Genomic DNA, 11,819 nt, shown 5'->3' on the forward strand with positions numbered 1-11,819 from the left:
TTCAAAGAGTAGCAAAAAAAAAAAAAAACAAAAAAATTTTACAACTTATTAAAATAATAGTAGATATTATCTTTTAAGTTTTTTCTCTCTAGATATTTAGTAATTTTTTTCTATTGACAATAAATATATATAGACATAGAAAATTTTCTCCTTCTACATTATAGAATTTACCTAATTAAAATAGTTTGATAATCCGTCCAAGTTTCAAAATCTTGGTAATTACTAATTATTCAATAAAAAATAAAAATGTTAGAGTGACAAATAAAGAAGTATGAAAAGAAAAAAAAATTGGATTATTTTTTTGCTTTTTTGTTGAGCCAGAGAGCCCAGTTGAAGGGCCCAAATCCAAGTTTATGCTTCGTAAGTGAGTGACAGTGAGTAATGTGTAAAACCCTAACTTCGTCTTCTCTTGGTTCGCACGTCCCAAGTTTTTGAAGCTCCTCGAAATTTCATCTTCCGCAGCGATAGCAGCAAGACGAGGTTGCCAATATGAAGGTTTTATTCCCGAAACCCTAATTTCTGTTCACGATTCGATTTATTAATATTATTATTCTGTTTGTTCATCATTGTTTGCTCCTTTTCTTTTAGTTCAATATTGCAAATCCCACAACTGGATGCCAGAAGAAGCTTGAGATCGATGATGATCAGAAACTGTAATCATTTCTTCCTTTTGGTTATAGCTTCAGTTATGGAGTTGTTAAGTTCAGTTAGATGCTAGTTAGAAGTAGATTTTAGTTTTTTTTTGTAGTTTTTGGTATCTGAAAGATTTGATGAGGTATGTTCTGTGAATGCGTGATCTTTCTATACTCTACTAATTCGTGAATTATAGTGACCATATTTGACGAATTTATTTGAAGAGATGTTTGTTAAGTAGGAATTGTGTTGCAACCTTCTGGTCTTCTTTTATCTGATAATATTTTGTTTATTTTAGAACTCTATTTCCAAGTGAAAAATTAGCCATCTCATCACAAACGTAACTAAGTGTTTACTATTAGTTCTTCCTTTACCATTGTCCCGTTGATCCTTTCTTAGTTCGTGTACCTGGTGATCTTTTAGGCTTCTATGTTTTTTAGGGAATTTGTTAGCTAAGTGAGACCATAACTCATACAATGCAATTCAATGATCTTTATTTCTTCATGCATATGTCATAACCTATTAGTGTTCTGAGGTTTTTTCCCGGTTATATTCCACAAGCTAAACATATTTTCGCTCTCCCCATTTATATCTCTAGTACTACATGACCCCAACTGTTGCCAAAACTGTGTTTCAAGCCATATGAATTACTATTATTTACTGTCATTGGTTCCATTATTTTCTCATCCAGCATCATTTATGTGAAGCTCATCCATGCACCCTTCTCTCAGCTATCACCTTCGGTTTATTGTTTTCCTCATATCTGACCACGCTTTTGTCCTTAACTATGATCAGTGGAAACCCCTGATTGCTTCTGGAATCTTGTATCACAAACTATTGTCTATATTACCTTCCCAAACAGGAGAGAGAGACCAATTGATAGTCTAGTAATTTTAATTGATTTCCTTTTGACCAACACCAACCTAGCTGCTTCTTTTCAAGTTGTTAACTATTGAGCTATTTGGCTTGTTTAAACTGTTGTAATGCTCATGTGGAAATTACAGACGAGCATTCTGGGACAAGAGGATCTCACAGGAGGTCAATGGAGATGCTCTTGGTGAGGTATGCTCTTTAGATGGAAACCTTCAAACCTGGAAATTGCTGGCCTAATATCTTTTGTCGAACGTTAATGTTGATTTGACTTATTTATGCTACCATTAGGAGTTCAAAGGATATGTCTTTAAAATTACCGGTGGCTGTGACAAACAAGGTTTTCCAATGAAGCAGGGAGTGCTTACCCCTGGCCGTGTCCGTCTCTTGCTCCACAGAGGTAGGATTTTTCGTAAAGCTTAAATTTTACTGTTGATTTTCCTTCTAGTAATGGGACTAGGTAATAAAACATGTTCTTACGGTGGAGATACATATTGAAATAGAGGACAAACTAAAACATGAAATAAGCTGAAAAATGTTCCCAGTGAAAGCAATTTTATGCCACTCACATAATCTCCTTAACTAATGTTGCTTGCACATCACTATGATCCATCTACGCCTTCCCTTTATCTTTCTAGTATAAAGTATTAACTGACATGTCCTCTGTTTCATTTACTCTTATTGTGTAAACAGGAACTCCATGCTTCCGTGGGTATGGAAGGCGTAACGGAGAGCGCCGGAGGAAGTCTGTTCGTGGTTGCATTGTCAGCCCAGATCTCTCTGTCTTGAACTTGGTGATTGTGAAGAAGGGTGACAATGATTTACCTGGATTGACTGATATTGAAAAGCCAAGAATGAGAGGCCCAAAGAGAGCATCCAAGATCCGTAAGCTGTTCAACCTTTCCAAGGAGGATGATGTGAGGAAATATGTCAACACATATCGCCGTACCTTCACTACAAAATCAGGTAAAGTGTCTGATGCTCTTGTATGCTTTATTTGTTTTTTCATTGGATGTTGCCAGTATGATATCTCTGCTATTGGATGCAGTAGTAGGTTTAGTAACTAGAAAATACTTCAATCCAGTCATTATTTCTATCTTTTCTGCCACTCAGCTGCTATGTTTACTTGGTTCAAAATTTCAATAAGATTTATGCTGACCCAGGTTATTTTTTCCATGTGGCACATGTGCTTTGCTAGTGCTTATTGTGTGTTCATGCATCAACAATACGATGGACATGTGTTTTTCTTAGCATCTCCTTTTTCTTGTATGTATTATGGAATAGGATTACAAATTATGAGTAGCACAGAAGTAATGTCCCTTGTCCACTCATTCAAGTTTGACGACATAACATGCATTTTCATGAAATAGTTTGGAGTGATGATAGTGGAACCTGTTTGTATTGAAGAGATCTCTTTAAAATAATTTTCGATGGACCCTGGATATCCAATTTAATTAGGTGGTTGCCGAAAAAAGTCTGATGAATTAGAATCATAATCTGAATGATGGATGTCTTTGTTTCAGGTAAAAAGGTGAGCAAAGCTCCAAAGATTCAACGCCTGGTCACCCCATTGACACTGCAAAGGAAGCGTGCAAGGATTTCCGACAAGAAGAAGAGAATCGCAAAGGCAAAATCAGAGGCAGCTGAGTACCAGAAGCTTCTTGCCTCCAGGTTGAAGGAGCAGAGGGAACGGCGCAGTGAGAGTTTGGCAAAGAGGAGGTCCAAGCTTTCTAGTGCTGCTGCTAAAGCTACAACTTCATAAGTTACTTTAAGAGAGATATGGTGAAGCTTGATTTTCATCCTAGTTTTGGTAGTGTCATTCCATGATGGCTGCTTCATGCTAAACACTTGTGTATTTGCTATTTGAATACATTGAGTATGTTGATTTATTAATATTGTATTCGACACTAGAACGGATTGGAAGTATTTTACCTGCTTGAATTTTATAGCAATTTTATACATTCTAGGCTCTAGCTTGTGGTTTAGAGATAAATTAGTTTAGAAAAATCCAAAGCAACCAACACCTCATGAGAATCAACACTATACTACATGGATATAAGTGTAGAATTGGATAAACAGCAAAAAAGTTACAAAACTTTATTAAATTTATAGAGAATATATGAATTCTACATAATTTTTTTATTATTATCATAAAAAAAGATTGTCTTAGTTAAAAGGTATGTGTATACTACCGTCACCTTTATTCCATAACCAAATTAGGAAAATGCTTTAACAAATACCATCCCTTTCTTGTAAAAGCCCTAACCTTGCCTGCAGTTCCAAAATTTCCGCCACAAGGTAACTGTTCATACCCTGGCCCAATGATAAGGGCTCAGGTCCAAATAAAAGGCCTAATCCGAAGAACTGAGCCTTGCTAAGCACCGACCTTCATGCTAAGAAGTCGGTGTTAACTACGACTTACTCTAAAGAAGTCGGACATGAGATTAGCTGGCAGATAAACACTCATTCAAATGAGTAACCGCCCCTAAAATCTCTCTAACCGCTTCATCAAGCCATATCTTAACCTCCCTAAGATAGAGGGACGGTTAACACCCAAAAGATACGGCACTACTCCAACGGTGGTTATTGGCTCACCACTATAAATACACTGACACCCCTCAGGTATTTCTAAGCCCAATACTCTCTAGACTTGCTCACACCCTTGCTAACTTAGGCATCGGAGTGTCTTTGCAGGTACCACCCCCATCTCCTCGCACAAACAAGTCGGACGGAGCCTCCCGAGTTGCAGATCCATTCGGAATCCTCCTTCTTCACACATTTGGGCCACCAACTCCATCCAACCCATCAATCTCCGATTACCCACCGTAACATTGGCGCCGTTGCCGGGGACCCGAGAGATCATCCATCGATGGCGGACAGATCCCACGAAGAAGGCCATGTGGAGACAGATTCTGAACAAGAGAATATGGACACAGGCAATAACGATGTGGATTTCACCCTCCACCAGGAAATCGATAATCAACACAGGGAAGGCACCTCCGGAGTAAAAAACCCAAAGGTAAACTCCTCAGAAGGGCGCGAGTCAGAAAATGAAGGACCACCCCATGTAACTGAACTCATGGGATTAATCCACAGCCGCCTGAGCAATTAGAGCAGGAGCGAGAGCGGCAAAAGGAAACTGAAAAGAGCCTAAAAGAGGAGATGGAACGACGAAAAGAGTTAGAAAGAAAACTCTTAAAGTTGGAATCCTCCCTCAAAGGTCGCAACTCCCGTGATGAACAAGAAGAGCCACCCTTAGGTGGGGAGGATCCCTTTAGCGAGGACATAATGAGGGCTAAAGTTCCGAGGAACTTCAAAAGCCCCGATATGGACCTCTACGACGGAACCACGGATCCAAAGCATCATCTGAGCAACTTCAAAAGTCGGATGTACCTAGCCGATGCTTCCGACGCTACGCGATGCAAGGCCTTCCCGACTACTCTATCGAAAGCAGCGATGAAGTGGTTCGATAGCCTCCCCCCGAGGTCGGTTACTAGCTTTGAAGACCTCTCAAGGAAGTTTTTGATGAGATTCTCAATCCAGAAAGACAAAGTGAAACATGCACCGAGCCTCCTGGGAATAAAACAGGAGGTCGGAGAATCTTTACGAGCCTATATGGAGAGGTTCAACAAAGCATGTTTGGAAATTCAGGACCTGCCCACAGAGGCAGTCATAATGGGATTAGTCAATGGGCTTAGAGAAGGTCCCTTCTCGCAGTCCATATCTAAAAGACATCCCGTTTCTCTAAGTGATGTACAGGAAAGAGCTGAAAAGTACATCAATATGGAAGAAAATGCCAAGTTGAGAGACCTGAGCTGGCGACCTGGGCCCCCTCCCTCAACAAAAGAGAGGGAGCGGGAAACCAAGAAAAAGGAAGAACTCAGTCTCGAAAGGCCAAGAAAATACCACTCTTATACTCCTCTGAAAGTTTCTATAGTGGATGTATACAGAGAGATTTGCAAACTGAGAGACTGCCACCCCCCAGACCAATTAAAAATAAAAAAGGGGGGAGCCGCAGCGATTACTGCGAGTACCATAAAATATATGGTCACTCCACAAACGACTGTTACGATCTCAAAAATGTGATAGAAAAGCTGGCCAGAGAAGGTCGGCTCGATAGATATCTCATAGAAAGGTCGGACGGTCATGGAAAGAGAAAGCGAGACGAAATGGATAGAAGAGACCTACCACCGCAGACACCAGAGAGACATATCCATATGATCTCAGGAGGGTTCGCGGGAGGGGGACTTACCAAATCCTCTCGCAAAAGACATCTCAAAAGAGTCTATCAGGTCGGGGAAGAGTCACCCGACCTTCCTACCATTTCATTCACAAAAGAAGATGGGCAAGGAATAATCCCTGGACACGACGATCCAGTGGTAATAACTATGATCCTAGCAAATGCCCATCTCCACAGAACCCTAGTAGACCAAGGAAGCTCGGCGGACATTCTTTTCAAGCCTGCTTTCGACAAGCTAGGGTTAGATGAGAAAGAGTTAAGAGTCTATCCCGACACCCTATACGGATTAGGGGACACGCCAATAAAACCACTAGGATTTTTGCCCCTTCACACCACTTTTGGAAAGGGGGAAAAATCAAAGACTCTGAGCATAGACTTCATAGTCATTGACGTGGGGTCAGCGTATAATGCTTTAATCGGCAGAGGTACCCTTAATCGGCTCGGAGCAGTGGTATCCACTCCCCACCTCTGCATGAAATTCCCGACCTCAGCGGGGATAGCAACGGTAAGGGGAGACCAAAAATTGGCGAGGAAATGCTACAATGAAAGCCTAAATCTGAGAGGAAAGGCAGAGAAGTTCACACAATAGAGCTCGGTGGCGCAAGGGCCAGAGAAGAACTGCGACCACAACCGGGAGGAAAAACCGAGGAAGTACAGGTCGGCAAAGAGGAAGGAAAAAATACTCATGTAGGAGCCAACTTAGGGGAAACCCTAAAACAAGAATTGACCAAGCTCCTAAGAGATAATTCCGACCTCTTCGCCTGGAAGGCCTCTGACATGCCTGGGATAGACCCGGAGCTCATGTCCCACAAGCTTTCGGTTTATCCAGGATCCCGACCTGTACAACAAAGAAGACGCAAGCTCGGCCCAGACCGAGCCCTAATAGTAGAAGAGCAAGTACAGGCGCTCCTGGAAGCTGGCTTTATCAGAGAAGTCAAGTACCCAACATGGCTAGCCAATGTAGTGCTAGTCAAAAAACAGAATGGCAAATGGAGAATGTGTGTCGACTATACCGACTTAAATAAGGCATGTCCCAATGACCCTTATCCCCTACCAAGTATTGATACCCTAGTGGATTCCAGCTCGGGGTACCAATACCTATCGTTCATGGACGCCTACTCGGGATATAATCAAATCCCGATGTATGAGCCAGACCAGGAGAAAACATTATTCATCACACCCAGAGCTAATTTCTGCTACGTGGTCATGCCATTCAGATTGAAGAATGCAGGAGCCACATATCAAAGGTTGATGAATAAAGTGTTTTCCCCTCACCTAGGGACCCTAATGGAAGTATACGTCGACGACATGCTGGTAAAAACCAAGAAGGAAGTCGACCTCCTGTCAGACCTCTCGCAAGTCTTTGATACCATAAGGTTGCACGGGATGAGATTAAATCCTGCAAAGTGTGCCTTCGCGGTAGAGGCAGGGAAGTTTCTAGGGTTTATGCTAACACAAAGAGGGATTGAAGCCAATGCCGATAAGTGTAGAGCCATCCTAGAAATGAAAAGTCCGACTTGTTTGAGAGAAGTCCAGCAGCTCAATGGCCGACTTGCAGCCCTCTCCAGATTTTTGGCAGGATCGGCACTAAAGTCCCTTCCTCTGTTCTCCTTATTGAGAAAGGGACGCCAGTTTGAATGGACTACGGAATGCGAGGAGGCGTTCCAAGAGTTCAAAAAGTTTCTAAGCCAACCTCCTATTTTGACTCGACCAGTATCTGGAAAAGACCTCGTCCTGTACTTATTCGTAGCGGACAAAGCTGTTTCATCAGCCCTAATCAAAGAAGACGAGGTCGGACAACACCCAGTATACTTCATTAGTAAAGTCCTACAGGGCCCTGAGTTAAGGTACCGCAAACTAGAGAAGTTTGCATACTCCTTAGTAATAGCCTCACGAAGGCTATGACCTTACTTTCAGGCCCACACAATAAGAGTTCGTACGAACCAACCCATGAAGCAAATCCTCCAAAAAATGGATGTTGCAGGAAGAATGGTTCAATGGGCAATAGAACTCTCCGAGTTCGACTTAAGATACGAAACTCAGACAGCAATTAAAGCACAGTGCCTCGCCGACTTCGTTGCAGAATACGCATGGGATCAAGAGGAAAAACCGACTACATGGGAACTCTATGTAGACGGATCCTCCAATAAAACAGGAAGCGGCGCAGACATAATATTAGTAGATGAAAGAGGGACTCAGATAGAGGTTTCCCTAAAATTTGAATTTCCAGCTTCAAATAATCAGGCAGAATATGAAGCCTTGATTGCTGGACTAAAACTAGCAGAAGAAGTCGGCGCTACAAAGGTGATGATATACAGCGAATCACAAGTGGTGACCTTCCAGATAAATGGAGAGTATCAGGCAAAGGACCCAAATATGAAGAAGTACTTGGGAAAAACTTTGGAATACCTTGGGCGTTTTGAAGAAACCGGGGTCAAACACATAACTCGGGATCTAAACAGCAGAGCAGATGCCTTGTCCAAGTTAGCAAGTACCAAACCAGGAGGGAACAACAGAAGCCTGATCCAAGAAACCCTTCAGGAACCCTCAGTAATAAAAGACAAACAAGAAGTACTTGAGGTAGTCGGTTTAAACCTCGGATGGATGAACCCCTTAGTTGAATACATGAAATTCGACATCCTCCCTAAAGAGGAGAAAGAAGCTAAAAAGATCCGAAGGGAAGCACAACACTACACCTTGGTGAGAAATATCCTCTACAGAAGGGGGATATCAACACCATTGTTAAAGTGTGTACCGACCTCAAGAACCGCCGAGGTACTGGAGGAAGTACATAGTGGGATCTGCGGAAATCATCTCAGAGCAAGGTCACTAGCCAGAAAAATAATCCGAGCTAGATTCTACTGGCCGACCTTACAAAAAGATGCCACAGAATTTGTGAAAAAGTGTCAACCATGTCAGATGCATGCAAATTTCCACGTGGCTCCACCAGAAGAGCTCATCAGTATCACTTCTCCATGGCCTTTTACAAAATGGGGAATGGATTTGTTAGGTCCTTTTCCCCAAGCGCCAGGACAAGTCAAATACCTGATCGTGGGAATAGATTACTTCACAAAGTGGATAGAAGCAGAACCATTGGCCACCATCACCGCTCAAAGAAGTCGCAGGTTCCTCTACAAAAATATCATCACAAGATATGGGATACCTTATTCCATTACTACAGATAATGGAACCCAATTCACCGACGCTACCTTCAAAAGATTAGTAGCCAGTATGAAAATCAAACATCAGTTCGTCGGAAACATATGGGGGGCACAAAGAGGAGCTCGACTTGCTCCCCGAAGTCCGAGAAGATGCCCAAATAAGAGAAGCAGCATTGAAACAAAGGATGACTACAAGGTACAACAAAAAAGTCATTCGAAGAACATTTGCCCCGGATGACTTGGTCTTAATCAGAAACGACATTGGAGTCAACAAATCAGGAGAAGGAAAGCTCGCCGCAAATTGGAAGGGACCATACAAAGTCAATGAAGTTTTAGGAAAAGGTTATTATAAAGTAACCGACTTGAACGGCACCGAGTTACCAAGGTCGTGGCATGCTTGTAATATGAAAAGGTACTACAGTTAAAAGCGAACTCTACTCCCTGATGTACTCTTTTCCCAACTTCATGATTTTTTCCCAAAATTAAAGGGTTTTTTCTAGAGAAGGGTTTTTAATGAGACATCATAGTAGAGGCTAAGGGAAAATAGGTTGTTAAAACCCTTAGTAGCAAGAAGGTACCTCCTCAATTAATAAAGATCTTTTTTATCTATAATATCTCTTACAAATTCCTTTCTATTTTTCTAAGTCTTTCTACGAAACGCGCCGACTTAAGCTCGACAAAATGTGAAAATCTCATGAACCGACCTAAATGGTCGTCAGGATAAAACGACGAGGTACAAGTCGGCGTAAAGAGGTTATATAAGCCGATCGTAAATCAAAACTCGGGAACAATCCGAAGTCGAAATGAGAACCCAAGTAGAAAAACTCGGAAGTACTTCAACCCGTAAATCGGAATGAAGGACCGAGTAAAAGAAAAACGCATCGCAAAAATAACCTAAGTCACAGGAACTCACTAAAACAAAGTTGAGTATAAGGGATAATAAAAAGAGATTGAAAAACCTAAGGAAAAGTTTAAGGGTTGTCCTAAAAAGTCCTTAAACCAAAGGCTCAGAGAAACAAACAAGCCTAAGCAAAAGGTTTTCAGGAAAAGATCAAGGGAACTTCGAAAAATCAAAAAAGCATACACGCATGAGGTAATCTAAACCCTTATCCAAAAAAGGGCATTTATTTTAACTTAAAAACCCTTATTGAAAAGGGTATATTTTTTGTTTACGGCCTTAAAAGGCCAAAGAAAATTGTTCAAACCACACAACCAATTAAAAGTAAATAAAAGAGTTCAAAATGAAGAGCCCACAAGCCGGGCCCCCAAATAGCCACGAATCATTTTTTAGGGAGAGGAGCAGACAGATCACCGCCACCGGAATCAGGAGGAGCGCCACCAGAGGCATCCATGGAAGATGAAGAGATAAGAGGATCTACTGAAGAACTCGGAGCGTCTTTAGAACAAGGAGGGGACTCAATAATCCTCTGCCCCCGAGTCTTCAATTCTGACCCGGAAACGATTACGGGGGCAGGAGGATCTACAATGGCACCATCAATAACAACTTTGTCAGGATGTAAAGGAGAAAGATCCAAGTCGGGAGCAATAACTCTGACCTGCTCCAGGAAGATCCTCCAAGACTCCTCGGCGCCATCCGCAATAGAGTCCTCCAACTCATCATATGCCTTCCGAGAATTCAACAGATCAGTCTTCATAGACACAAGATCATTGAATAAACTTTGATAGCTGGCCTGCGCTGTTTTCCTCAGATCCATCTCCATGTTGCATTGGGCCTGCAAAACCTTCCCTTTCTCTCGGAGGGTATCCCTCTCCTCCCTCAGCTTGGCGATTTCCTTCTTCAACTCTCCCTCATGCTCTTGGTATGCACAAAGCCTTCCTTCCAGCTCCTCGACCCTCGAGGTCATCCCTAAAGAGCTGAGAGGAGCCTTCTCAAAAATATCTAAGAGCTTGCCACAGACCCCCGCCGCTTTGAGACTCTCCTCGATCATAGTGGTAAGGTGGCTCCGAACAGACATATCATCCATGCTTATACGAGCATGAGGATAGATATTCTTTCGGACGAACACAAAAGCATCCGCCTTAACCTCACCAGAAGAACCAGACTCTAAGGTCTTGCGCTTCTTTGGATCAGGGGAAGGTCGGACGACGGGGGGCGGCTGAGAGGAAGCTGAAGAAGAAATCACAATGGGTTTGGAAAGAGTCCCAACGTTCCGAGGAGGAGGAGGAGGAGAGATGACCTTGGCACCACCAGTCCGGGCGCGAGACTTGGCTTTGGCCTCCTGGACTCTCTGGTAAGATTCCTGAGCGTTTGTCTTTGCCATTTATGAAAAAGAAAACAATAGCTAAGGAATCAAACAAGTCGGCATGATTAGTTAACAAGTCAGGAATCTAATAAACAAGAGAAAACTACCTAGCTGTGCTTGGATAAAGGTCGGAGACCCTTGGAGAAACTTTTTAGTATCCAAGTATGGGGCCCTCCCCCACACTTCTCGGAGGAACCCCACAATGGCAGCCTCTACTTCATCCAGGTCATCCAGACCATATTTCTCACAAGGAGAGGCCTCCAGCCAGTATAAGGGAAAACGAGGAGAAGAGTTATCATCCAGAAAAAAGGGGTGATGACCCTCTACAGCTTGCACTTTGAAAAAGTAATTTTTAAAGTCATGGAAGGACTCGTCAAAAAGGGTAAAAATTCTCCGACCTTGTATGGCTCGGAAGGAAACCCATTGTTGTTTATTGTTTAGCCCACTAAAGGGCTTGGTCATATGAAAAAGATGGAAAAAGATTTTCAGAGAGGTCGGGAAATCCAGAGCATGGCTAATAAATTGATAAATTTTCAAGAAACCCCAAGAGTTGGGGTGAAGCTGGGTAGGGGCAACCCGACAATGCTGCAAAACAGACACCTCAAAATCTGAAAAGGGTAGAAAGACGCCCAGACGGGTGATCATGCACTC

The 11,819-nt window shown here is 42.4% G+C and overlaps 1 protein-coding gene across 1 annotated transcript; it reads left to right on the forward strand.

The window, feature by feature from the left end:
* Window positions 1–367: 367 nt before the first annotated feature.
* LOC107464461 (40S ribosomal protein S6) lies at window positions 368–3,462 on the forward strand. The gene is made up of 6 exons (XM_016083379.3): window positions 368–495; window positions 589–653; window positions 1,638–1,695; window positions 1,795–1,903; window positions 2,197–2,469; window positions 3,027–3,462. Exons 1-6 carry the CDS (start codon window positions 490–492, stop codon window positions 3,263–3,265), a joined length of 750 nt encoding a protein of 249 aa, XP_015938865.1. The 5' UTR covers window positions 368–489; the 3' UTR covers window positions 3,266–3,462.
* The last annotated feature ends 8,357 nt before the right edge of the window (window positions 3,463–11,819 follow it).

This window comes from Arachis duranensis, chromosome 9, assembly GCF_000817695.3.
Source record: "Arachis duranensis cultivar V14167 chromosome 9, aradu.V14167.gnm2.J7QH, whole genome shotgun sequence".
NCBI lineage: Eukaryota > Viridiplantae > Streptophyta > Magnoliopsida > Fabales > Fabaceae > Arachis > Arachis duranensis.